General features: G+C 41.1%; 1 protein-coding gene across 1 annotated transcript in view; it reads left to right on the plus strand.

Annotated features, from left to right (window-relative positions):
• Window positions 1-1,897: 1,897 nt before the first annotated feature.
• CSE1L (chromosome segregation 1 like) overlaps window positions 1,898-27,919 on the plus strand; it is a 43,818-nt gene continuing 17,796 nt past the window's right edge. The window contains exons 1-14 of the mRNA XM_053574526.1: window positions 1,898-2,019; window positions 6,626-6,721; window positions 10,735-10,877; window positions 11,773-11,874; window positions 11,946-12,091; window positions 12,497-12,587; window positions 15,282-15,389; window positions 17,469-17,561; window positions 20,671-20,838; window positions 20,945-21,074; window positions 22,503-22,568; window positions 23,468-23,670; window positions 24,300-24,384; window positions 26,154-26,215. Of these exons, the coding sequence (XP_053430501.1) occupies window positions 6,637-6,721; window positions 10,735-10,877; window positions 11,773-11,874; window positions 11,946-12,091; window positions 12,497-12,587; window positions 15,282-15,389; window positions 17,469-17,561; window positions 20,671-20,838; window positions 20,945-21,074; window positions 22,503-22,568; window positions 23,468-23,670; window positions 24,300-24,384; window positions 26,154-26,215 (1,482 nt within the window). The 5' untranslated portion in view covers window positions 1,898-2,019; window positions 6,626-6,636. The remainder of the gene's footprint in view (window positions 2,020-6,625; window positions 6,722-10,734; window positions 10,878-11,772; window positions 11,875-11,945; window positions 12,092-12,496; window positions 12,588-15,281; window positions 15,390-17,468; window positions 17,562-20,670; window positions 20,839-20,944; window positions 21,075-22,502; window positions 22,569-23,467; window positions 23,671-24,299; window positions 24,385-26,153; window positions 26,216-27,919) is intronic.

The following is a 27,919-nucleotide window of genomic DNA, read 5'->3' on the forward strand; positions in this document are numbered from 1 at the left end:
AGCTGGCGGGCTGGAATCCAGCCCAAGCCTGCCAAACAACAATGACAACTACAACCAAAAAATAGCCGGGCGTTGTGGTGGGTGCCAGTAGTCCCAGCTATTTGGGAGGTTGAGGCAATAGAATCACTTAAGCCCAGGGGTTGGAGGTTGCTGTGAGCTGTGGTATCACCGCACTCTACCCAGGGTGACAGCTCGAGGCTCTGTCTCAAAAAAAAAAAGAGTGATAATGAAGGGATGATAAAAGGTATGCCCGGAAATAGTTAACCAAAAGAAAGCAGGTCCAACCTTATTAATATAAGACAAGACAAAATTGGAAGAGGAAAGCTTTGGAAGAAACAAAGAGAAATATTTTCATTACGTCAAGTGGCAGACTTTATCAAGAAGAAATAACATCAACCTTTAACTAAAAACATAGCTTCAAAATAAAAACCAAAGGCATACTCAAAAGAACATTAGATAGAGAAAAATTCAAATAAGGCAGTAGAGGACATAAATAATATATTACCTACAGCTCACATCCTAATTAGTGAAAGATTAATTATTTTGTTTTTGTATTGGATTTTCCCAACACGTATGCATATATTTAAAAAGAAATAAAAGTACCTTCACTTAAAAAAAAAAGTAATAACCAACAATCAGATACTTTTCAATTTCTTTCTGCATCTCATTTGGGCCTTAAAAGGGAGATTGAGGGTGGTGCTTGTGGCTCAGTGAGTAGGGCGCCGGCCCCATATACTGAGGGTGGTGGGTTCGAATCCAGCCCCCCGTCAAACTGCAACAAAAAAATAGCTGGGCGTTGTGATGGGTGCCTGTAGTCCCAGCTACTCGGGAGGCTGAGGCAAGAGAATCGCCTAAGCCCAAGAGCTGGAGGTTGCTGTGAGCTGTGACATCACTGCACTCTACCAAGGGCAACAAAGTGAGACCCTATCTCTAAAAAAAAAAAAGAGAGAGAGAGATTGAGCCAAAAGACTAGACTTGCTTTTTCTAATCACAGCCAGATGTGTCTACTTACACCCTCCTGAATCCAATTAAGTGTAAAATTATCTTCCTCTTGTGGTGTACATCATTATGTGTCTTTTCATAATCTCTTTCCATACATTAGATTCTTTTATCAGGGTTTGGAAAACAAAGGATACTGCATGAATGAGTAGTCCCCTACTCCTCCAAGTGGCTGAATTATTTTCTTCCTTTTTCAATGCAGTGTGTTTGAAGTTGTAGCAAACCGCAAGAATGTGTGTAAATAAATGGTGGTGCGAGGCTGAGAGGGAGTGTAACTTCATTCCCTGCCACCCTCCACTTTACTAAGCCCCAGAATTGCTCGTTCTTGTCTCAGACCCTTTGCTATTGCTATCCAAACCTCTTGGAATGCTCGCCAGGCTGACCTGTCACGCAACTGTCTCCTGGCTAAAATTCAGGTCCGTTAACACTTGTTCAGAGGCCTTTCTTGAGTATCCCGCTTACCGTTCAACGTACTGCTTGCCATATCATCCTGTTTTATATTCTCTTCTCATAGTACTTACCTAGATTTTAAATTCTTATTCATTTGTTTATTCCATGTCGCCCTCTAAAATGGAAGCTCCACAAGGAGTGGGAAGTTCTCTTCTGTATGAGATGCTATGTGCATGACTTTGGACAGTTCAACATTTAAGACCTACTACGTGCTACGCCCTGACATCAAAATAGGTAACAAATCAACAGCCATCCGCTGAATCAGCGTTCCTCTCTGGAAAATAGACTTTGAAGCTCGTTGGAATGTTCAGCGCCAAAGGGCATTGTCACTTGTGACGTCAGCGCAAAACCAGAGCAGGGTCCCCATTGCTTTTCGAGCCTGGGTGGGGCCAGACCGTTCCTAGCCCCGCCCCCTGCCTCTACCCGGCTCGCGCATGCGCCCCGGCCCCGGCCTCGCCGCCGCGCCATTTTGCCGGGGTTTGAATGTGAGGCGGAGCGGCGGCAGGAGCGCGTAGTGCCGGCTACAGTCCGCGTCTGGGAATCCCTCCTTCGTTCCCCTATCCCCACGAGGTGAGGTGCAGGGCGTTCACGGCCTAGCAGGGTTGCTCTTGGGGGGGAAGGAAGGAGGCGCTCCCTGCACTTCCGAGCGTTAGGGAGCGAGGACCGCGCTTCTGGAGAGAACGGAGTGTGGGCCTGCCCCTCGGGCGGTGCACTCAGGCAAGGTCTTTTATTGTGCAGAGGGGCCTGCGCGCACCTTGCGAGGCCCTCGGTCTCCAGCCCAGGCCTCGGTGTTCCGGACCTGTGAGGGGCGAGGGCAGCTAAACGCGGCCTAACCGAAGCCTCTGGAGCTCCCGCCCCTTCCCCTCTCAGCGCCTCCCTGATTGGCTGCGTCGCCGCCCCGCCGTTCGGGAAGGCCGCTCTTCATTGGTGGCGCCCCCGCGTCTCTTCTAGGCGCCGGGGGCTGCCTGCAGTGTGAGCAGGGCGTGCGGCAGCGAGGCCTGTCCGGACTGGGGCTGCGGGATGTGTGCAGCTGCCGGTTGCCTCGCCATCGCCTCTTTCCCCGAACGCTGTTGAAGGCCCTGAACTCATCCTTCTCTGATCTCTCTGCGCACCAGTCTCCCCGACTGTAAAAGGAGCACCATGAATCTCACTTTGCTGAATTATGGAGATTAAAGTCTCTGCATCTGAGACATAATAAACGCCCAGTAACATGGGAGTTTCCCTGTTTCTGAGGAAGCTCTAAGCTACAGTGTTTCGGAGCCTGGGTTCATTCCAGACTTATCCTCTCCCCCAGGAGTATAATTTAGGATTGGTCACTTCATCTCTCTGAGCCTCTCGTTTCTTAGCTGTAAAATGGGGTTAATAATGTAATCTATCTCGTAAAGTGGCTTTGAGGATCCACTAAATGTAATTGTGGTTTAGAAAGGTTCCACCTGAACTGACCATTGTCCGTGCATCTCTTTTCTTTTCCTTAGCCACCTTAGCTATACTTACCTGACCTTTCTTAAATATCTGAGTCTCATTTCTACTTTATTTGTTTATTTTTTGCAGTTTTTGGCCGGGACCAGGTTTGAACCCACCACCTCCGGTATATGGGGCCAGCGCCCTTCTCCTTTGAGCCACAGGCGCTGTCCTGTTTATTTATTTATTTATTTTGAGACAGAACCTCAAGCTGTTGCCCTGGGTAGAGTGCTGTAGCATCATAGCTCACAGCAACCTCCAACTCCTGAGCTTAAGTGATTCTCTTGCCTCAGCTCCCAAGTAGCTGGGACTACCAGCGCCCGCCACAAGGCCTGGCTGTTTTTTGGTTGTAATTGTCATTGTTGTTTGGCAGGCCCTGGCTGGATTTGAACCCTCCAGGTCTGGTCTGTGTGGCTGGTGCCTTAGCTGCTTCAGCTACAGGCGCCCAGCCCTCATTTCTACTTTAAAGCATTTACACTTGCCTTTCATTTGTATGGAAATTTCTAACATCAGATCCTTCCAAGACCTTAGGCCTCCTCTGACCAATCTGGCTAACGGTGTCTTTCCCTAGGCTCTTCTCCAAAATCTGCTGGTTTGATTTATTCATAGTATTTGCCTTTATTCACAGTTACTTATTGTTTACTTTATTTTGTTAGCTGCTAGGATGTAAGCTCTTTGAGGGCACGGGTCTTGTCAGTCATGCTTGCTTTTGTATGGTGCCACCTGGAATGTGCTTGCCTCATGGCAGATGGGCAAGTATTCTTTTTTTTTTTTTTTTTCATCTGCCAGATAGCTTTCCCAGAAGGAGATATCTCACATTTCAAAGAGCTTTTTTTTTTTTTTTTTTATGAGGGCTGTTTCTCTATACGTTGTTTGTTCACTTTGGCTATGCATAATAATGACAGTTCGCTGCTGCTTCGATTTACATTTCCTTCACACCTGTTGATGGCTGCATCTTTCCCTGTGTTTTGTGTTTTTTTTTGGCTGGGCTTGATATACCTCCGGCATACGGGACTGGCGCCCTACTCCTTGAGCCACAGGCGCCACCCGTAAGTATTCTTGTATGGAGGCACAGAAGGGGATTTCATCTTTACCTTGAGTTCTTTAGACTTTGTGTCTTTTATTTTTTTCTTTGTAACTGGCTCTCTCTATGCCCAGGCTGCAGTGCAGTGGCCCGATCACAGCTCACTATAAACTATAATCTTGAATTTCTAGGCTCACACTATCCTGTCTCAGTTTCCTAAGGAGCTGGAAGTATAGGGGTACACCACCCCACCCAATTAATTATTTTTTATAGAGACAGGGTCTGGCTGCACTGCTGGTGGTGAACTGGCATCAAGCAATCCTCCAATCTCAGCCTTCGAAGGTGCTAAGATTACAGGCATGAGCCATCTCACCCAGCAACCCTTTATCTTTTGCTTCTTTCTACTGAGGCAAGGGAATCTCTTCCCCCTTCTGGTTACTCTGATTTCTGCTGATTGGGATCTGAGGCACAGGGAAACCATTTTCTGTACAGGACTGGATGGATGTGAAAGCAATGCTCTAGTCTTAAAACTAATTTTTTTCTTTATTCATTTAATAACTTTATTGTGAATCCATTTAAAATCTGCGGCTACAGTGAAGACACAAAAATTGAGAAGGTCCCTTCCCTTGAGAAGCATGTATTCCAGTGAATGAAAGAAACAAGAACACAAATTAATTAGATAATTTCAGATAGTGACAAGGGACAAAATGATGTGACAAACAAAGAAGTCTTAGATGGTGTTTTTTGCAGAGACCAGTCATGAAAGGATAAGAGATAGGGCATTCCAGGCAGAAAGAATAGAAAGTGCAAAAGCTCAAAGATAAGTTCAAGCTTGGAATATTGGTTATATTTGAGAAAAAATCTGTGTTCCTAAAGTGCGGTGTGAAGAAGAGATAATTATCGGGTACAGTGGCTCACCCCTGTAATCCTAGCATTCTGGGAGGGTAGATTGCCTGAGCTCAGGTTTGACACCAGCCTGAGCAAAAGCAAGACCCCATCTCTAAAAATAGCTTGGCATTGTGGTGGGCACCTATAGTCCCATCTACTCCAGAGGCAAAAGAATCACTTGAGCCCAAGAGTTTGGGGCTGTTGTAAGATAAAATGCCATGGCACTCTACGAAGGTGATAAAGAGAAACTGTCTCAAAAAAAAAAGAATAAAATGAAAAAGTAAGAGTCTATGACAATAGGCAACCAAGTTTTTGCCGTTATTAAAGGAGTGTGCACACTAGTTGGGAAGATAAGACACAACTGAAATGCCAAATGTAGGCCTATAATTCCTATCCTGTAGTCTTGAAATCCAAATGGCAATAAACTGAGAGGCTTTTGTTGTTGTTTTTTCACAAGTTGTGGCAAACTCATTTGGTAGCAAAATTTGGCTTGAACTGCTGAGGTTACAGATACAGTTTTTATTTACGTCAGTATATAAACTTGTTTCTTTATGTCAGTACATAACTTGTTTTATTTTATTTTTTTTAAGTTTTATTTTTATTTATTTATTTTTTTTTTTTTGTAGAGACAGAGTTTCACTTTATTGCCCTCAGTAGAGTGCTGTGGCGTCACACAGCTCACAGCAACCTCCAACTCCTGGGCTTAGAAGATTCTCCTGCCTCAGCCTCCTGAGTAGCTGGGACTACAGGCGCCCGCCACAACGCCCGGCTATTTTTTTGTTGCAGTTTGGCCCGGGCTGGGCCTGAACCCGCCACCCTCGGTATATGGGGCCGGCGCCCTGCTCACTGAGCCACAGGCGCCACCCATAACTTGTTTTATTAAAGAAGTGTTAGCCACAGGCTCAGCGCCTGTAGCTCAAGCGGCTAAGGCACCGGCCACATACAGCAGAGCTGGTGGGTTCGTATCCAGCCCAGGCCTGCCAAAATATGACAACTACAACCAAAAAATGGCCGGGCCTTGTGGCGGGCACCTGTAGTACCAGCTACTTGGGAGGCTGAGGCAAGAGAATCACTTAAGCCCAGGAGTTAGAAGTTGCTGTGAGCTGTGATGCCAGGGTACTCTACCTAGGGTGAAAGCTTGAGGCTCTGTCTCAAAACAAGAAATATTAGCCACAAAAGCCTTCTGTTCTTGCTATGTTGCTTAGGCAGATAAAAGCATTTTTTTTTCCAGACAGAATCTCTCTCTGGTGCCCTGGATAGAGTGTTGTGGTGTCCTATCTCACAGCAGCCTCAAACTCTTTGATTCTAGAGATTCTCTTGCCTTAGCCTCCCAAGTAGCTGGGACTACAAGCACCTGCCACTATGCCCAGCTAGGCTCTCACTCTTGCTCAGGCTCGTCTTGGAATGCCTTAGCTCAGGCAGTCCACCTGCCTCAGACTCCCAGAGTGCTAGGATTACAGGTATGAGCCACTGCACCCACCCTAATAAAAAGATTTATTTATTTATTTATTTGAGTCTCAAGCTGTTGCCTTGGGTAGAGTGCCCTGGCATCATAGCTCACAGCAGCCTCCAACTCTTGAGGCTCAAGTAATCCTCTTACCTCAATTTTTCTATTTTTAGCAGAGATGGGGGTCTTGCTTTTGCTCAGGCTGATCTTGAACTCATGAGCTCAAGCAATCCACCCGCCTTGGCCTCCCAGAGTGCTAGGATCACAGGCATGAGCCACTGTGCCCAGCCAATAAAAGGCTTTTTAATGCTGTGTCCTGAAGTGACCAATTACCCAAACCTCTTTTTTTATTTTAGATTCTATAGCAATGGAGCTCAGCGATGCAAATTTACAAACATTAACAGAATATTTAAAGAAAACCCTTGATCCTGATCCTGCTATCAGACGTCCAGGTAAAGAAAATAAATATTTTGTGGTTGATGAGTTTTTGAAGAACAGGTGAGAGAAGCCTTTGTGAACTCTACTTGTTTTGTGGTTGATGAGTTTTTGAAGAACAGGTGAGAGAAGCCTTTGTGAACTCTACTTGTTTGTAAAGTAAAAAAAAAATTTTATACTTGGATTCTCAGGCATGGTTTATAGTGTGTGATTGGCTACTTACAGCTGCTGTAATACAGTATGTATTTGGATTTAGTATCTTCTGGGATTAAAAAATATTAGTTTAGGCTCGGTGCCTATGGCTCAAGTGGCTAAGCTGCCAGCCACATACGCCTGAGCTGGTGGGTTTGAATCCAGCCCGGGCCCGCCAAACAACATTGACGGCTGCAACCAAAAAATAGCTGGGCATTGTGGCAGGCACCTGTAGTCCCAGCTACTTGGGAGGTGGTGGCAGGAGAATCGCTTGAGCCCAGGAGTTGGAGGTTGCTGTGAGCTGTGACAAGATGGCACTCTACCCAGGGCGACAACTTGAGGCTCTGTCTCAAAAAAAATATATATATATATATTAGTTTAAGGATAAAAAGTAGGGATATTAGACCTGTGTGTTGGTAAGAAAAAAATGTTTAGAATTTGCTTTGTCCCTTGACCTTTCCGGAAATCCCAGCTTAAAATCTGCCTGCTTTAGAGATATAATAATTAGGACATTGGGATGAGAGTAATTGCCTAAAAAGTGATTAAGTGAATAAAATCAAGGAATCAGATACTGTTTCTTAATCTCCCTGTTGAGTTTGATTTAATTAAGATTTTTAGACCTAGAGTTTCTTTTTTTTTCCCTCCTGAATTTGACCAGTTTCCATTAGAAACTTAGTATAAGCCTAGTATTTTGAACTCAGATGCTCACAGGGGTCAGATGTAAAGGTAAGTGAGGCAGGCCAAGTGGTAACTGGTATATCAGGTAGTGAAATGCACACCCTGATTTAAGACATAAATAGTTTGGAACTAGCTAACTTTGGGGATCCAAGTCAGTTTCTCAAGATGAATTTTGCTTGAAAAATAAGAATATTTATGGGAAGCACCCTCGTTTTTAAATGATCCTAACTAGCTTCAGAAAATTTTGAAGCAATACAAAGAAAACAAATTACTTCTGGGGCTTCATGTATCTTGTGAGCAGTCAATTGTTTTTGTTTTTTTTTTTGGCCAGGGCTGGGTTTGAACCCCCACCTCCGGCATATGCGACCGGCGCCCTACTCCTTGAGCCCAGTCAATTGTTGATATTTGATGTAAGCCATATTATCCAGAAACACTGTTAAACTGATGCTTCAGAACTTAACTGATGTACATACTCATGTCAAAGTTTATGGAAGGATTCTATGAAGGCACAAATGTGTGTATATGTGTATTAAGTTATACATTATTTGTATAATAGGATCATAAATATATTAGTTCATCCATCCTATTCTAGAGAAGTCTTTGTGCTTTCTGAAAGGGCAAATTGGTGCCTACAGAAGTAAAGTGTTCTTGGATAAAGAGAAATTAATGACTAACAAAGTCTGTTAAAAATAATTTTTAATAACATGTCTTTGCAAGGTGATGGAGGTTGCATGAAGGTTGTTTTATCAATCCAGGACAGAATATAGAAATAAACTGGTGTCTCTGGGGCAAAAGTTGTGAACATGGCATTTCCCAAAGATTGGTACTAGATTGACTCAACATGTTTACAGAGATGGAAATACGTGCTTGATCCCAGCTTACAGATACCACTGTGCTCCCTTGATTATTGGGGTATAACAGTGGTATAGATAAACTTTTCTTTTTTAAAATTTTTTTAGAAACAAGGTCTTGGTGTGTTGCTCAGGCTGGTCTCAAACTCCTGGGCTCAAGCGATCCTCCTGCCTCAGCCTCCCAAAGTCCTGAGATTATAGGCATGAGCCACTGTACCTGACCCAAAAGACCTTCTAAAGCTCTGAGTGTACAGAACAATGTCAATATAAAAATTCTGTAAGCTGAAAGAAATGAACACAAAAAGGAATAGACTTATTCTCAAGATTGTTTTGAGATACTGATTACAATTTAGGAGAGACCTGGCGATTTATATGGGCTTTTCCCCAAATCATGGATACAGTGTAATGCCCTGCACAAAATGCTGACCACTAATTAGGAGGAAACACCAAAGGCTTCTGTACTCATACAAAACCATAGTATATCCTCTCCTGGAGAACATTTTTCAGTTCAACTATCCTCATCCTTTGAGAAAGATACGGTGAACACACAGCAGGGCAGGTTTACGAATATTAGTTAAATTTTGAGACTTAATCCAGAAAGAGGGAAGGTAACAAATATTGTTATTAAATATCTTTTTTTTTTTTGCTGCTCTGGAGGCGGAGGCAAGAGAATTGCTGAAGCCCAAGAGCTAGAGGTTGCTGTGAGTCCTGTGACATCATGGCACTCTACTGAAGGCAGTAAAGTGAGACTCTGTCTCTACAAAAAAATAAAATAAAATAAAATAAAATACCTTTTTTTTAAATACTGGAATCTTGGGATGAGTATTGCCTTTTGCAGCTTAAAATAGGAAACGTTAAATGAAATACTATACCACCACCATTATGTGATCAGTAGATGTAAGAAATTTATTCCAGGCTCGGTGGGCGCCTGTGGCTCAAGCAGCTAAGGCACCAGCCACATGCACCTGAGCTGGCGGGTTCGAATCCAGCCTGGGCCCGCCAAACAACAATGACAGCTGGAACCAAAAAATGGCCGGGAGTTGTGCTGGGTGCCTATAGTTCCAGCTACTTGGGAGGCGGAGGCAGGAGAATCGCTTGAGCCCAGGAGTTGAAGGTTGCTGTGAGCTGTGATGCCACAGCACTCTACCCAGGGAGACAGCTTGAGGCTCTGTCACAAAAAAAAAAAAAAGAAAGAAAGAAAAAAAAAATTATTCCAAAATATAATACGGACTGAAAATATGTTGATAAAACCTTTGTGTAAATTAATTGCTGGTATTCAGAAGTTTTAGTTTGAGAAGAAATTTTAGTAAGATAGAAAAAGGACTGAACTAAAACCTTTTCTGTAATGAAAGCTTCTAGCAGCATGATCTTGCACAAGTTATTTAAGGCTTTGACTTTAAAATGAGAATTAATACTATCTACTTTTTTGGGGACAACTTAATGAAATAATTTATGTAAGTAAATCACTGAACCTGGATGGTTAATAATACATACTAGCATGAATTAATTCACTTGTTCTTCATCACTATCCTATAAAAGAAACGTTATTACTAATAGTAATAATGATAATCCTTTCTGGAACAAGACAAAGCTATGTGACTTTTGCACTAAAGTCAGTATCTCTGGGAAGCAGCTTCTCTTTTAGATAGGGTAATGATTTATGTAGGCCATTTTATAGGTTTGTGAAAATCAGGTGAGTTAATAGATGGTAAAGTGCTTGGTAAATAAAGCATTATGTAAATTTAATGGAACATTATATATAATCCGTTTGATAAGAGAAGTAAGGCCCTGTAGACCCATGATAGACCCCTAAGAGAAAATACCTTAATCTTTTTATTTTTATTTTTATTTTTTGCAGTTTTGGCTGGGGCTGGATTTGAACCCGCCACCTCCAGCATATGGGGCCAGTGCCCTACTCCTTGAGCCACAGGCGCCATCCTATTTTTATTTTTTTGAGACAGTCTCTCTATGTTGCCATTGCTAGAATGCCGTGGTGTCACAGCAGCCTCAAACTCTTGGGCTTAATTAAGCGATTCTCATGCCTCAGCCACCCAAGTAGCTGGGACTATAGGCGCCTACCAGAACACCTGGCTATTTTTGTGTTGCAGTTGTCATTGTTTAGCAGGCCTGGGCTGGGTTCGAACCTGCCTGCCTCGGTGTATGTGGCTGGTACCTTAACCACTGAGCTATGGGCACCAAGCCAATCTTTAATTTTTGATCCTTCAGTTAAAGATAAATAGTTCATATATATGTACAGTGGGAAGAACTTGATGGTAATATATTTTTTAACATGAAAATTTTTTTTACAGCTGAGAAATTTCTTGAATCTGTAGAAGGAAATCAGAATTATCCACTGTTGCTTTTAACATTATTAGAGAAGTCTCAGGATAATGTCATCAAAGTGTGTGCTTCAGTAACATTCAAAAACTATATTAAAAGGAACTGGAGAATTGTAAGTAGTTTGTGAATACGTAATTTAATACCCTGTATATTTATAAGATTTATATGAAGAGTACTCTTAAAAGTTTCATATGCAATTTAATGCCGTTTGTTTGTAAGATTCATATAGATTTCTTCCAACTTGATAACTTAGCTAGAATGTATGTGACTTGTGTGTTTTTTTTGTTTGTTTTTTGAGACAGAGGGTTGTTCTGTCATTTTGACTAGAATACAGTGACATCATCATAGCATCATAGTTCAAATTCTCAGACTTAAGGGATCTTCCTGCCTTAGCCTTCCAAGTAACTGGGACTACAGATGTATACCATCACGCCTGCCTAATTTGGGGGAAGTGATGGGGGTATAGAGATGGAGTCTTGCTCTTGCTCAGGCTGGTCTCAAATGTCTGACCTCAGCTTCCCAGAGTGCTAGGATTATAGGCATGCACCATTGCATTCAGCTCTCAAATTTTTGTTCAGAGATTTTGCCCTGTCTTATGGGATATAGAAATACATTCTAATTTAAGATAAATGCTATTGGGCTACAGGTTTAATAACTAAAAAATTAAGACAGGCTTTTTTTGGCCGGGCATGGTGGCTCACACCTGTGATCCCAGCACTTGGGAGGCTGAGGTGGGGGTATTGCCTGAGCTCACGGTTTGAGACCAGCCAGAGCCAGACCAAGTCTCTAAAAATAGTGCCTACAGTCCCAGCTGCTTGGGAGGCTGAGACAAGAGAATTGATTGAGCCGAAGAGTTTGAGGTTGCTGTGAGGCATGACACTGGTGGTACTCTGTCTCAAAAATAAAAGGAAATAAAAAGGAAATAAAAGGTAGTTCTGTTTTATCTAAAACTATATGGATATGGATATGGATTTTTGGTTACTTTCTCATTGATATTTTGCTTTCAGGTTGAAGATGAACCAAACAAGATTTGTGAAGCTGACCGAGTAACCATTAAAGCCAACATAGTGCACTTGATGCTCAGCAGCCCAGAGCAAATTCAGAAGCAGGTAATGTAGCTTTACTTTTTGGGTAATTTCCTCTGTACGACTCTCACCTAATTAATCCTTTCCTCTCCCAGTTAAGTGATGCTATTAGCATTATTGGCAGAGAAGATTTTCCTCAGAAATGGCCTGACTTGCTGACAGAAATGGTGAATCGCTTTCAGAGTGGAGATTTCCATGTTATTAATGGAGTCCTCCGTACAGCACATTCATTATTTAAAAGGTATCGATGTACAGATTCGTATTTTTAAATTACTTTTTAAAATTTTATTTGATTGTGTAGTTCTTTATGATTGTTGTAACTCCTTTGAATATGAGCATCCTAGAATAAGAGCATACGCCTCAATTCATTATCGTGCTTGTTTCTTCTCAAGTAGAATATTTCTTATTACCCTATCACCTACGCAATACCTACCTGGTCTTCATAAACTCCTTGATTCCTTTAAAAAGAAAACCAAAATAAAAATAAGGAAAAAAAAAATAAAACCAAGAATTCTCTTTAAATTTCAGGAAGCCATCTAGTGGTAAATGTCTAAATCACATTTGTCTGTCACAATTGATCCTTTAAGATACAAGGTGAGTAAACAAAAACTTCTGAATTTATATCTACATTACCTTAATTTTCTAGATACCGTCATGAATTTAAGTCAAATGAGTTATGGACTGAAATTAAACTTGTTCTGGATGCCTTTGCTTTGCCTTTGACTAATCTATTTAAGGTATGGAATAACATCTTGGTGATATTTTTTAATTACTTAGTCTTTTAAATTGCTTAAATGTTTGTATACATTTTCAGTGAACACTTTGAAAGTTTATTTGCTTGGTAATGTTTACAGCAGCATTTTTATTGAAGAGTTTCAAACCTACACAGTGAAGATGTTCTGATAAAGTACTGTTATTATGCAAGTTTAACAATTACCAACTTTTTATTTTATTTATTTATTTTTTTTGAGACAGAGCCTCAAGCTGTCACCCTGGGTAGAGTGCTGTGGCATCACGGCTCACAGCAACCTCCAATTCCTGGACTTAAGCGATTCTCCTGCCTCCACCTCCCAAGTAGCTGGGATTACAGGCGCCCACCACAATGCCCAGCTATTTTTTTGGTTGCAGCCATCATTGTTGTTTGGTGGACCTGGGCTGGATTTGAACCCGCCAGCTCAGGTGTATGTGGCTGGCGCCTTAACCACTTGAGCCACAGGCACCAAGCCCAATTACCAACATTTTATTGTGCGTTTTTTTTTTTTTTTTTTTTTTTTTGCTCCCCTACTTCGGAATATTTTACTCAAGTGAAAGAGATCCACCCTTTTTTTCCTGACATGCCCATGTTTCAGAGAGATCCAGTGCACATTTTAATTTGACTATAGAGTTTAGGTTTGTACATTATTTCACAATGTATAGGATTCTTTTCTAAACACATTCTTGGTCTTTGTGAGAATCCTATATGATTAAGAAATGTATTGTTGGGCGGCGCCTGTGGCTCAGTGAGTAGGACGCCAGCCCCATATACTGAGGGTGGCGGGTTCAAACCCAGCCCCGGCCAAACTGCAACACAAAAATAGCCGGGTGTTATGGTGGGCGCCTGTAGTCCCAGCTGCTCGGGAGGCTGAGGCAAGAGAATCGCGTAAGCCCAAGAGTTAGAGGTTGCTGTGAGCCGTGTGACGCCACGGCACTCTACCCGAGGGCGGTACAGTGAGACTCTGTCTCTACAAAAAAGGAAAAAAAAAAAAAAAGAAATGTATTGTTAACCTTTTTTCTAGATAAGGAAAAAAGGTTCATTTTTAGACAACTAATAAAAAAGAGCTAGGCCTCAAACCTAGTTTTGCTGACTATAGAAAAGCTATTTCTTATTTTGAAAAGGAAAATTTTTGTAATATTAGCAATAAAATGAAAAACATACATAGGTTTTTCATGGTTAGGATACCTTACTAGTGGTACATTTTTATTTTAAAAAATAAAATTGGAGGCTGGGTGCCCACAGCTCAGTGAGTAGGGCCCTAGCCACATACACCAAGGCCAGGGTCTGCTAAACAGCAGTGGCAACTGCAACTACAACCCCAAAATAGCCAGGCATTGTGGTGGGCGCCTGAGTCCCGGCTACTCGAAGCTGAGGCAAGAGAATCATGTAAGCCCAAGAGTTGGAGGTTGCTGTGAGCTGTGATGCCATGGCACTTTACCAAGGGTGACATAGTGAGACTGTCTCAAATAAATAAATACATAAATATAAAATTGGACAAAATGAGATCATTGTTTCCACCTGTTTGAATTGGCAAAGATTTTTTTTCTTTATAATGATGGTAAAAGTCTCAGCCAGAGTATGTTGAATTGAAGGCTCTAGTGTCCTGTTCATTGGATTATATATGGTACTGGCTTTTAAACTGAAATTTGGCATTTCATTAAGAAAACCTTAATATTCATATTGCCTAAGTCTAAGATAAAGGAAGTAACATTTGTTCAGTGTCTTTTTTACATAGTAAGTATGTAAAAAAGGAGGGCTAGGGCCTTTTATATATATGTGTGTGTATATGTATACATATATTCTTATGTAATTATACTTTCTATTCAAGGTAGACATTGTTCTCATATTAAAATACAGAAATTGGGGCTCAGTACAATATCTATCTCAATATTCCTTATGAATAGTTGTTTTGGCTTCTAAAACCTGTGCTCACAGCAAACTGTACTGCCATGGTAAAATACATTTAGAATTTCCAGCTCTTAAGTCAGAGGTGTGCACAAAGTTTTATAAATTTTTTTATTGCAGTTATAATAATGAACAAATGTAAACAACCTAAATGCCAACTGACAATGGAATTATTTAATTGGCGCATGTAGGCCAGGTGGCTCACATCTGTAATCCTGACACTCTGGGAGGCTGAAGTGGGTGGACTGCTAGAGCTCAGAAGTTTGAGACCAGCCTGAGCAAGAGCCAGAACTTGTCTATACTAAAATAGAGAAATTAGCCAGGGTAGGCACCTGTAGTCCCATCTTCTTGGGAAGTTGAGGCAAGAGGATTTCTTGAGTCTAAGAGTGTAAGGTTGCTGTGAGTTATGATGATGCCATAGCATTCTACCCAGGGTGACAGATTGAGACTGCCTCAAAAATAAATAAAATTGGAGCATTGTAAAGACAGTTTGGAGTAATATATTTTTATATATGCACTGATGATTGGAAAGATACAATAAGTAATTCAGAATATTAAACATTAGACTTTCGTAGTGCTATTTTGGACATTTTTAAAATATATACTTTAACTTATTTTTCAGAATCTCTTCAGTGACTATACACTACTATTTAAAAACCAAATTTTGGAGAAGAAATATAAATAGTCTCAGCGTAGTACAAGGCTATTTTACTAAAATCAACATACTAGATTTACAATACACTAAAACCATGTTGCTAAATTCCTTTCCAAGGCCACCATTGAGCTATGCAGTACCCATGCAAATGATGCCTCTGCCCTGAGGATTCTTTTTTCTTCACTGATTCTGATCTCAAAATTGTTCTACAGCTTAAACTTTCAGGTAAGTTTCATTCGATTTCTTGCTTCTGATTCCTACTCTTTAAACAGTTTTCTACTTCATAAAGACTTTTCTGCCAGCCTTATTTTTTCTGAAAGTTTTTTCTGAGATCTTTCCCTACCTCAGTTTTATTTTGTAAATGTTAAGGTTTCCTGGCTTGGTGCCCGTAGCACAGTGGTTACGGCACCAGCCGCGTACACCAAGGATGGTGGGTTCAAACCCAGCTTGGGCCAGTTAAACAAAAGTAACAACTGCAACAAAAAATAGCTGGGCATTGTGGTAGGCGCCTGTAGTCCCAGCTACTTGGGAGGCTGAGGCAAGAGGATCGCTTAAGCCCAAGGGTTGGAGGTTGCTGTGGCGCCACGGCACTCTACCGAGGGGGACATAGTGAGACTCTGTCTAAAAAAATACGTTAAGGTTTCCTTACGTTGCCTGTGCTGGGTTTTGTTTTTTTTTTGTAGAGACAGAGTCTCACTTTATGGCCCTTGGTAGAGTGCCGTGGCCTCACACAGCTCACAGCAACCTCCAACTCCTGGGCTTAAGCGATTCTCTTGCCTCAGCCTCCCGAGTAGCTGGGACTACAGGCGCCCACCACAACGCCCGGCTATTTTTTGGTTGTAGTTTGGCCGGGGCCGGGTTTGAACCCGCCACCCTCGGTATATGGGGCCGGCGCCTTACCGACTGAGCCACAGGCGCCTCCCGCCTGTGCTAGTTTTGAACTCCTAGTCTCAAATGATCCTCCCACTTCAGCCTCCCAAATAGCGGAGACTATAGGTATGAACCAGCACATCTGGCTTCCCCCATTCTTCATCCGTGGTATTCCATTTTACAGTAGTTTTTAGAGGTGCTAATGGGTGTTTCATGGAAAAATGTAGCATTCTCTTGTAGCCAGTGAGTTAGGAAAACCTCACATCCTACTTACAGTATTAAAGAATCATCCTGTACACTGTATTATTGAAGGCACTTAGAAACCAGATTTCTGAGGCCTTCCTCTTTGTCTAGTTACAACATGGGTATTAACATTGGGAACCATGTTTTATTTAGGGGTCCCTGGGTAGTATATTCAAAAAGACTTTTATTGGAAGCAATGGAGGAGACAGAAGACTTAAGTACCAGGTTTTGAAAGGGGTAAGAACCAGTGTAATTTCAGAGGAAACACAGCCACAGGGTTATGGCAGGGATTGCCTGGTCACCCTTTTGCGACTGAGTTAGTGGCCTCCAGTTCCTTCTGTTCTTGAATCGTTAGTTTCCAACTCCAGGACTGAGAAAGGGGTGTTAATTGGTATGGGTTACTACACTGAGATGGAAGAAGGATCTGGCCTTTTCATTGTAGCCAGGACCTGTACTTAACTTTACAACATGACTACACTCACAATGGCATGGAGAACATTCCCTAAAAGGAAATTGGGTTCTCATAGGTTCAGAATAGGAGACTAATGACCAAAAATAACATGTTGCACATCACTGTTCAACTGGAAGGCAGTTTGAAACATTTTGCTTAAAATGAATACTACTTCTTTGGAATTCTACTGAGAAGTCAAGTAAAATGGAGCTCTTGATAACTTGTGAAGCATAACCAAGGAGACCAAAGGAAAGAAGCAGAATCCTTATCCTTGGGGGGCAGGAGAGGATCATTCCTCATTAGGAAGACAGTACTCTGCCACAGGAAATCAGTACCCATAGAAGGCAGTAAGTTTGATTCTGGGTTAGTGGTTATATTATCATAAGTGCAGTAGTTAGAAAGAAAAAGGGATGTATTGACAAGCACTGAGCTTTGTTAGGAAAAGTTTGTATAGTCTTAGCCAAACCTTAAAGGAAGAGTTAAGTTGGGACAAGAACTAGATAGAAGTAGCATCATTTATAGTGGAAGCAGACAAACAGACGCAGAATTATTCAGCTGCCAGACCTAGCTGAAGCAGAGAATTCCCATCAGAATAGGTAATGTTCAGACTGAGTTTGGCCTTGAGCCTGTAGGCATCTGTAAAATGTCTGGTGTTGTGGGAAAACTTGTTAAAGTAGTATACTTCTTTAAAATGTCCAGAGTCTCAAGTCCATCTTTTTTCTTTCATGTTCATTCTTCAGGATCTTCCTGAATTTTTTGAAGATAATATGGAAACTTGGATGAATAATTTTCATACACTTTTAACATTGGATAATAAGCTTCTACAAACTGATGTAAGTATATTTAAAATGGTGCCTGAGTAGCCTTTCTCTTGCACTAAGAATTGGTATCCTCTGAAACCTTATTGCATTGCTAATAGATAAAATTCCAAGAATGTAAGTGATACTTAATTTTGTTTGATATTCCGTAATTTAGTTATGTGTAGAAAATAGAATTACTCTTTATCATGGGCCAGGCTTATGTCACACCGTACAGATAAGGCAATTTTATTACATTAAGGCTTGAAAATATTTACATTGTGACTATTTTATAAAATAAAATTGTCATTGAAGATACTAACAAAACTTAAACCTCTGTAATGGTAGCCTCTTTCTTTTTTTGAGACAGAGTCTCACTCTGTTGCCCACGGTAGAGTGCTATGGCATCACAGCTCACAGCAACCTCCAGCTCTTGGACTTAGGCAATTCTCTTGCCTCAGCCTCCTGAAGTAGCTGGGGACTACAGGCGCCCACCACAACGTCTGGCTATTTTTTTTGTTGCAATTTGGCCCTGGATTTGAACCCACCACCCTCAGTATATGGGGCTGCCGCCCTACTCACTGAGCCACAGGCGCTGCCCAATGGTACCCTCTTTTTTAAAAGTCATCCACAGCCTGGCGCAGTGGCTCACACCTGTAGTCCTAGCACTCTGGGAGGCCGAGGTGGGTGGATTACTTGAGCTTCAGGACTTCGAGACCAGCCTGAGCTAGAGCAAGATCCCATCTCTAAAAATAGCTGGGGCTTTTAGTAGGCACCTATAGTCCCAACTACTTGGGAGGCTGAGGCAGGAGGATCATTTGAGCCCAAGAGTTTGAGGTTGCTGTGAGCTGTGATGCCACAGCAATCTACTGAGGATGATAAAGTGACAGTCTCAAAAAAACAAAGTCATCCACAGCTTGGAAAAGAGGGAAAATGATAATACATATTTATAATAATATGTAAAAGTTTCTAATGGAGTTTTGTAATAGTCATTAAAATATAAAACACTTGTCTTGGCACCTGTAGCACAGTGGTTCTACGGTGCCAGCCACATACACCAAGGGTGGTGGGTTTGAACCCGGCCCGGCCCAGGCCAGCTAAACAACTGCAACACCAACAACAAAAAATATATAAAACTCTTGTTCTGTTATTCATGTGCTCATTTATTAATGTATTTATGATTTTTTTTTTTCTCAGTTTTGGCCAGGGCTGGGTTTGAACCCCCACCTCTGATATATGGGGCTGGTGCCCTACTCCTTGAGCCACAGGCGCCACCCAATATATTTATGATCTTTTTTAAGAAACAAAAGCCATAAAATGAAATGTTAAGAATACTTCAACACCAGCTAAAATAAAAATTAGAATTGGTGATTCAAATCAGATTTTGAGAGAGGGATACAGAAAGGGAATAATTAATATGGTTGTATAACAGATTTTGTCTCAGAATTGGACTGTGTAAAAGAGAATTTGAAAAGATGTGATTCCTATACAATAATGTTGTCTAGTTGAGAAAAAACAGTCCTTCAGAAATCAAAGCTTTTCTTCACACCTAAAGGAATTTTTCAGATTGGATTATCACAAGAGCTGTTCACACAGTTAACTGTGTGCTACCTTGCGTCATCTCATTGCCATTAGTATTTACAGCTTTTTATCTTGGCACATAAAATAGCTCAAAAGGCATTTCTGGCCTTTAGTAGAGGTTGCTGCATAAATCACTATCATGGTTTAGACTGGGATTGACATGCTTTTTCTTCAAGTGCCAGGTAGTAAATACTTAGCTTTGCAGGCCCATACACTCTTATAACTCAGCAGTTGTTCTGTGAAGGCAGGCATGGACAGTGTATGTGGCTGTGTTTTAATAAACCTTTTCTTTCCAAAAATGGGCAGCAGCCCATGAATATATCAATGTACACAGCTATGATTTAATTAAAAAAAAAAATGGGCAGCAGGCTGCATTTGGCCTGCAGATCACAGTTTGTTGACCTTTGATACAGATTATTCTTTAATATGTAACCAAAACATTGAGAATTTATAACATTACTTTATTGGGTAGGGGTTTGCCATCTCTGTGTATGCAAAATGATAACCTTTGGAAGGCAGCAAGATGACCTAATTAACTACTTTAAATAATGTATAATTATTTGAGTTTTTATAAGAATATGCTATTTTTTTAATTTCAGAATAATATGAGGGTACAGACAATTAGGTTGCAGTCTTTGTTAGGTGAGGGTCCTGTTGTAGTTGTGTCCCATGGCCAGGGGTGTACCATGTACCCTCATCTTGTGCCCATTAAGCCCACTAATCTGCCTCTCTCCTTTGCTCTCCCCCCAACTTGAATGAAATTTGAGTGTGTCTTTTCTGTGGGTATGTCCACAGGCTTTACATTAGTATTGAGTACATTGGATACTTTTCCTTTTTTTTTTTTTTTTGAGACAAGAGTCTTATTTTGTCGCCCTCGGTAGAGTGCTGTAGCATGACAGCTCACAGCAACCTCCAGTTCCTTGCCTTAGCCTCCCGTGTAGCTGGGACTACAGGCTCCTGCCATAACACCCCGCTGTTTTTTTGTTGCAGTTTGGCCGGGGCCGGGTTTGAACCCACCACCCTCCGTTTATGGGGCCAGCGCCCTACCCACTGAGCCACGGGCACCACCCCCACTTTTCCATTCTTGTGATAATTTACTAAAGAGAATGTTCTCTGACTCTGGATTAATACAAAAGATGTAAAGTCTATGAATACATTATTTTTAATCTAATATGTTTGGAAATATTTTGTAATTTAGCAACCAGAAGAAAAGGCTTTATTCAACTTGAAAACTTTTTTTTTTTTTTTGTAGAGACAGAGTCTCACTGTACCGCCCTCGGGTAGAGTGCCGTGGCGTCACACGGCTCACAGCAACCTCTAACTCTTGGGCTTACGCGATTCTCTTGCCTCAGCCTCCCGCAACTTGAAAACTTTTGAAACCTGCTCTTCAATGATTAATAAAAGGGAGAGGTTTGATAAATAGATTGTTAGTAGCGTAGGTATAGTTTACAAAAACTGGTTTGGATTTAAATTTGAAAGAGTGATTCAAGAATTTCATCTACTCCCCTTACTTATGGTAGCATTAGAGTTGTATGTTTAAGTTTTCTCTTTTCTTTTATGTAAGGATGAAGAGGAAGCAGGTTTATTGGAGCTCTTAAAATCCCAGATTTGTGATAATGCTGCACTCTACGCACAGAAGTATGATGAAGAATTTCAACGGTACTTGCCTCGTTTTGTCACCGCCATCTGGAATTTACTAGTTACAACAGGTCAAGAGGTTAAATATGATTTGGTAAGGTGGTGGTGGAGACAAATAAAAGACATTTTCTGTCTTGCCCAAGAAATAAACTTTTCAGTTTCACTTTTAAAAATCTGATTGTTTCTGTGTTTTGTTCCAGTTGGTAAGTAATGCGATTCAATTTCTGGCTTCGGTTTGTGAGAGACCTCATTATAAGAATCTGTTTGAGGACCAGAACACTCTGACAAGTATCTGTGAAAAGGTTATTGTACCTAACATGGAATTTAGAGGTAATTATGGCGAAGGGTAAAGCTTTTTCAGGGGAGTAAAATCTGTTTCTTTAAAAATATGTTAGTATAAATTTAATATGTCTTCTGTTGCTTTATGTAACATATTTGGTCTAAGTCTTTTATTACCAAATAAAATTTGTATGTCATTCATCACATATTTTGTAAACCAAGACAGAAAGTGTGGCATCTCTGAAATGCCACATTAGTTGTGTATTGTGGGATTTTCTCATAGGAATACTACAGAAGACTTTAAATCCTGTTATGTTAAGAAGAAAATAAAACTGTCACGTTAATTTAGCGGAGGAATCTGGTTTAAGTATTTCACTAAGGCAAATAGCTGTTTTTAAACCGTTAACTTGAGAGTACAAGTGATGGCTTTTAAATATAAGACTAAAGCCCACTTAAGTTGTGCTTAAGGTTAAAATATTAGAGCATGGGGCGGCACCTGTGGCTCAGTCGGTAGGGCGCTGGCCCCATATACCGAGGGTGGCAGGTTCAAACCCAGCCCCGGCCAAACTGCAACAAAAAAATAGCAGGTGTTGTGGCGGGCGCCTGTAGTCCCAGCTACTCGGGAGGCTGAGGCAAGAGAATCGCTTAAGCCGAGGAGTTGGAGGTTGCTGTGAGCTGTGTGAGGCCACGGCACTCTACTGAGGGCAATAAAGTGAGACTCTGTCTCTACAAAAGAAAATATATATATATATATTAGAGCATGATATAAGCTCATAAAACAAATAGTAAAAAGGGTTAAAATAGTCCTAAAAGCCTATGTTTGTATATACTTTTTTATTAAGAGCAAGGAGCGAAAGTAGAAGGTGTGTATCATAACAGTCATTTCAGTGGTTCTCAACTTACGTCTGGAACAAAATGAGACTAAGGACAATATGGTGTGCGGTTTTATTTCCTTTTGTTTTTTTTTTTTGTGTGTGTGTGTTTTTGGCCGGGGCTGGGTTTGAACCCGCCACCTCTGGCATATGGGACCGGCGCCCTACTCCTTGAGCCATAGGCGCTGCCCTCCTTTTGTATTTTCATAAGAATAAATTTAAAAGGTCTTTATTCTGATACTGTCTTCCCTACTTTTTTATTGTTAAAATGGCTTTTATGAAATAATGGTGACTATAGTTAGGTTATTTGCATTTTTAATGTTCTTTTCTAACAAAATTAAAAATTAGTATACTGAGATTGATCCTTAATACTTACTTTTGAAAGCTGGAGGTGAAATCTAATTCCGGAGACATTGTCACATTAGAACAAATGAGCCTATCACAGCTGTGTGACTTGCCACATACTAGACTTTCAGGGTGGCATTTGCTTGTGTGGATGACAAGAGTATATGAAGCTAAGTATATGGCTAAGCTGCATACTCAGCTGCTAAATACAATGTAGACTTGCCTTTTGGGGGGTTATCTGAAATATCAATTCTATTTGTAGCTGCTGATGAAGAAGCATTTGAAGATAATTCTGAGGAATATATAAGAAGAGATTTGGAAGGATCTGGTGTGTATCTTGGTTTTCTAACTATTAGTCTCTTCACATGCCTATTTTAAGACTGTTTTCTTTCAGCTCAGCGCCTGTAGCTCAGCAGCTAGGGCACCAGCCACATACACTGGAGCTGGCAGGTATGAGTCCAGCCCTGGCCTGCCAAACAACAGTGACAACTGCAGCCAAAAAATAGCCAGGTGTTGTGGCGGGCACCTGTAATCCCAGCTACTTGGGAGGCTGAGGCAAGAGAATCGTGTAAGCCCAAGAGTTTGAGGTTGCTGTGAGCTGTGATGCCACAGCACTCTACCCAGGGCAACATAGACTCTGAAAGAAAAGATTGTTCTCTTTCTAGTGAATATGGGGAAAAGTGGGAGTTAGGAATAAAAAGTGTCATTTCAGCTAACTTTCATTGAGAACTGTTTTCCTTTAACTTCTGTTAAAAAGCAGTTCTTAGGTGAGCTACATAAAAGTATCAAAAGTTGAATCATTTGTCTTCTTATATACTCAGTAATATTTTCCGCAGTTCTATGACCCCTTTAGTTTCATTCTCATTTTGTGTTTCGTAACAGGAGAAAATAAGGTTTTTTCCTTATTTGTTTTTTTTTAATTTCAGTTTGCTAGTTCATTCTTTGTTTGAAGTACTCCTTTTTTGTTGATTTTCTTCTTCCTCTGGCGGTGGTGCTGGCTTTTTTCATGTTGTTAGCAGAGATGGGGTCTTACTCTGACTCACTGCTGCTCATACTGGTCTTGAACCTCTGAGCTCAGACAATCCACCCACCTCGGCCTCCCCCAGCTCTGGGACTACAGGCGTGAGCCACCACGCCCGGCCTTTTCCTTATTGGTGTTGCTGGTTAGAATCACATGGCTATCATGGTTGTTTCTTCTCCCGTGATACACTTCCTTTTCATTTTTAGATATTGATACTAGACGCAGGGCTGCTTGTGATCTGGTACGAGGATTATGCAAGTTTTTTGAGGGCCCCGTGACAGGAATCTTCTCTGGTTATGTTAACTCCATGCTGCAGGAATATGCAAAAAATCCATCTGTCAACTGGAAACACAAAGATGCCGCCATTTACCTAGTGACTTCTTTGGCATCAAAAGCTCAAACACAGAAGGTAAATATTTATAATGTGGTTTCATTTCTTTCTCTTTTTGGTTGCAGTTCAGCCAGGGCCGGGTTTGAACCCGCCACCCTCGGTATATGGGGCCAGCGCCTTACCGACTGAGCCACAGGCGCCGCCCATGTGGTTTCATTTCTTAAAAAGGCATTGGTAAATACAGAAGTCAAAAAGGAAAAAATATCTCTAATAATAACAGCCTACTCAGGCAGATAACCTATTAGTTTTGATTAGAGTTTTTGTTTCTGTATTAAGCAATTAAGTTTTCTAATGGACCAAAGCATTGACAGATGCCACACTAGTTACCTTAGTTGAGACCCCATATATAAATGTCCTAAACCTAAATTTAGCAAGTCTTTGATTTAGAGAAGTTTCTTTACTGTCTATTAATATAGGCCTATTTTATAAATAAGCAGTTTGTGTTTTGAAGTGTTGGTCTTAAATTGCTTAAATTTCTTTTTTTTTTTTTTTGGCCGGGGCTGGGTTTGAACCCGCCACCTCCTGCATATGGGACCGGCGCCCTACTCCTTGAGCCACAGGCGCCGCCCAAATTGCTTAAATTTCTATTGTGGTAGATATATAAAGGTATTTAGTGTTAATTTACTATTACACATTTTGCTTTTCAGCATGGAATCACACAAGCAAATGAACTTGTAAACCTGACTGAGTTCTTTGTGAATCACATCCTTCCTGATTTAAAATCAGCTAATGGTGAGTTGCAAAATTTTTTCTTTTATACATTTCAGGATATGATACCTGCAATTTTATTTGCCTTTTTTGTTACACTATGAAATAGTCAAAAGTCATTATAATAACCCTCTATCACCATCATACTCAAAACACTGGCTCCTATCCTTATTGCGGTTATTCCTTTTATTTAATAAAAATTTTTTTTTTTTTGGAGACAGAGTCTCACTTAGTCACCCTTGGTAGAATGCTGTGGCATCACAGCTCACAGCAACCTCCACCTCTTGGGTTTAGGCAATTCTCTTGCCTCAGCTTCCTGAGTAGCTGGGATGACAGATACCCACCACAATGCCTGTCTATTTTTTTGTTGCCGTTCGGCCGATGCCAGTTTTGAACCTGCCACCCTAGGTATATGGGGCTGGCGCCCTACTCATTGAGTCATAGGTGCCACCCTATTTAATAAAATCTTAAGTGTTTCCCCAGATCATCCAGGTGAAGTTAACTTTTTTTTTTTTTGTGACAGTCTCATTATGTTGCCCTCGGTAAAGTGCTATGGCTTCACAGCTCACAGCAACCTCTAACTCTTGGGCTTTCGCGATTCTCCTGCCTTAGCCTCCCAAGTAGCTGGGACAACAGGCGCCTGCTACAATGGCCAGCTATTTTGTTGCATTTGTCATTATTGTTTTAACTGGCCCGAACCAGGTTCAAACCTGCCAGCCTCAGTGTATGTGGCTGACGCCCTACCCATGAACTATGGGCACCACCCCGTGTGAAGTTAACTTTGATAAAGTTTTGTTTGTTTAGAAGGAAAATATGAATAAAACTGAACTAAAACTCAGATTTGTTATCCTAGTGTAGGAATAGAAATTATACTTAGGTTTCCTTTTCTTTCTTATTTGAAAAATGAGGTCTTAGAATTGAACACTTCAGGCTAGGCACCTGTAGCTCAGTGGCTAGGGCGCCAGCCACATACACTGGAGCTGGTGGGTTTGAACCCAGCCTGGGCCTGCCAAACAACAATGACAACTGCAACAAAAAAATAGCTGGGCGTCGTGGTGGGTGCCTGTAGTCCCAGCTGCTTGGGAGGCTGAGGCAAGAGAATCATTTAAGCCCAAGATTTGAGGTTGCTATGATCTTTGAAGCCACGGCACTCTACCGAGGGCGACATAGTGAGACTCTGTCTCACAAAAAAAGAATTGAACACTTCAAAGTACTTGAAACTGATAAATATTAAGGATGGTTTCCAACATTTATGACTATGTTGATCAAGATTCAGATGTATTTCCCTTTTTTTTTGAGGAACTTTTTGTATAGGAAATTTATATACCACAAGAGGTACAGAGAATGTTGAAATGATTTTCTGGATGTCCATATCATCCAACTTCAAGAATTATTAACAACAAAAAAAAATTATTAGCCAGTGTTCCATCCCTTTCACTAATTTATTTGCCCAGCACTAGAGTAATTTAAGTATAGTATAGTGAGACATGTTTTTAGAATAGCTGCAGTTCTGGAAATGTAGATTAAATGTCATTGGTGCACGTCCACATCATTTTTATTCAGTTATTTAAGAATACATGTTCATTTATCATGAAACCTAAAGGCAAGGAGGAAAATTATTTATAATTCTAAAATTATTTAGAATTAATGGCTACATAGTAATTGTTACATATTTAGCCATGCTTCTCTTACTTGACATTTTGGTTATCATTTTTTTAAACTCTAATAATGTCATTAATTTAGAGTAATAGCCCTTACCACTTAAGTGACTACGAGTTTTTGTTTTTTAATAGTGAATGAATTTCCTGTCCTTAAAGCTGATGGCATCAAATATATTATGATTTTTAGGAATCAGGTAAGTACCTTTGTATTTGTTGTATGCCACTTAATTGCTTAAGAGTGTTACTATATACAGCTTCTCCCTTTTGTACAATTATATTTGATGGCAACATCTAACAAATAACATAGAATTTCGGACCATGCTTAATTTTCCTCGTTTTTTTTTTTGTTGTTGTTGTTGATGATGTCATTGTTGTTTTTGCAGGCGCTGGCTGGGTTCGAACCCACCAGCCCCAGTGCATCTGGCCTGTACCCTAATCCTAATCACTGAGCTATGGGTGCTGAGCCTAAATACTGTATTTTCAATTCTTACTCGGTTGGGGAAAAATGTGTGTAAGTGGACCCATGCGGTTCATATTATTCATGGGTCATCTGTAGTTTATCTTGTCTCTGTAGTCAGCTGTATTTCTATAGTAGGAAGTCTGGAGGCTGTATTAGATTTAGATTCCTTTGGAGGGGGCCAAGAAAGCATCATAGTTGTACTTTGTTTTGTTTTATGAAGACATAGACAGTGTCTGGTTGTCCGCTGTTAGTGATATACTAAGAGCGACCAGTGGATTCAGGTGAACAACTGTCCATCATGCTGGGGGCAGGGTCCTTTAAGACCTGTGGAGCTGGCAGTGGTGGACTGAGGAAAAGTAAAGTTGGAAACAGCAAGAGACAGAGACAAGACACGCAGAATAGAATTTTCAAATGTTGGAGCACAGGGGACCACCACTAGCTTGTGGGGTTCACAGTGTTGGCACCCAGTGTTCCACTCAGCTTTTATGTATTTATTTATTTATTTTGAGATGGAGTCTCACTTGTTACCCTTGATAAAGTGCGATGGTGAAATAGCTCACAGCAACCTCAAACTCTTGGGTTCGAGCAATTCTGCCTCCGCCTCCCAAGTAACTGGGACTATAGGCTCCTGCCACAACACCTGGCTATTTTTAGAGGAAAGGTCTTACTCTTGGCTCAGGCTAGTCTCGAACCTGTGAGCTCAGGCAGTCCACCCACTTTAGCCTCCCAGAGTGCTAGGATTACAGGTGTGAGCCACCTCACCCTGTTGCCACTCAGCTTTTATTGAAGGCTATTCGCTCATTTGGCCCAGAAAGTTAGCTAAGGAAGGGAACAAAGACATGAGCAAGCGTGTCAGCTCCTATTGTTTTATAATCATTAACTTTAAGGGTCTGAGCAGCATTGAGAAATCTGAAACCTGAGCCTTGTGTAGGGGCATCAGCCTGTCTATGGTCGTACACACAGATTCCTAAGGGGGTGTTAATATCCAGTAGTTCACTGTATAGTAAAATGTCGCTAGTGTCAATCTCTGAAGAATTGATAGGAAAGAGGAATTTTCCTCTCATCTTCACCACAGAGGGTCTTCCTCTTTGATAAGGGATATAACCTCTCTTACCCTTTTTTCTCGGTAGAGTGCTGTGGTGTCACAGCAACCTCAGTCTCCTGGGATTAAGCGATTCTCTTGCCTCAGCCTCCCAAGTAGCTGGGACTACAGGGGCCCACCACAATGCTTGGCTTTTTTTTGTTGCAGTTGTCATTGTTTAGCTGACCCAGCCCGGGTTCAAACCCACCACACTAGGTGTATGTGGCTTATGCCGTAACCACTGTGCTACGGGCACTGAGCCTATTTTTCCCTTGCTACGAAAATAATTTTATGGTTGGAGGTTACCACAACATGAGGAACTGTATTAAAGGGTCACAGCATTAGGAAGGTTGAGAA

Source organism: Nycticebus coucang, chromosome 21 (genome assembly GCF_027406575.1).
Source record: "Nycticebus coucang isolate mNycCou1 chromosome 21, mNycCou1.pri, whole genome shotgun sequence".
NCBI lineage: Eukaryota > Metazoa > Chordata > Mammalia > Primates > Lorisidae > Nycticebus > Nycticebus coucang.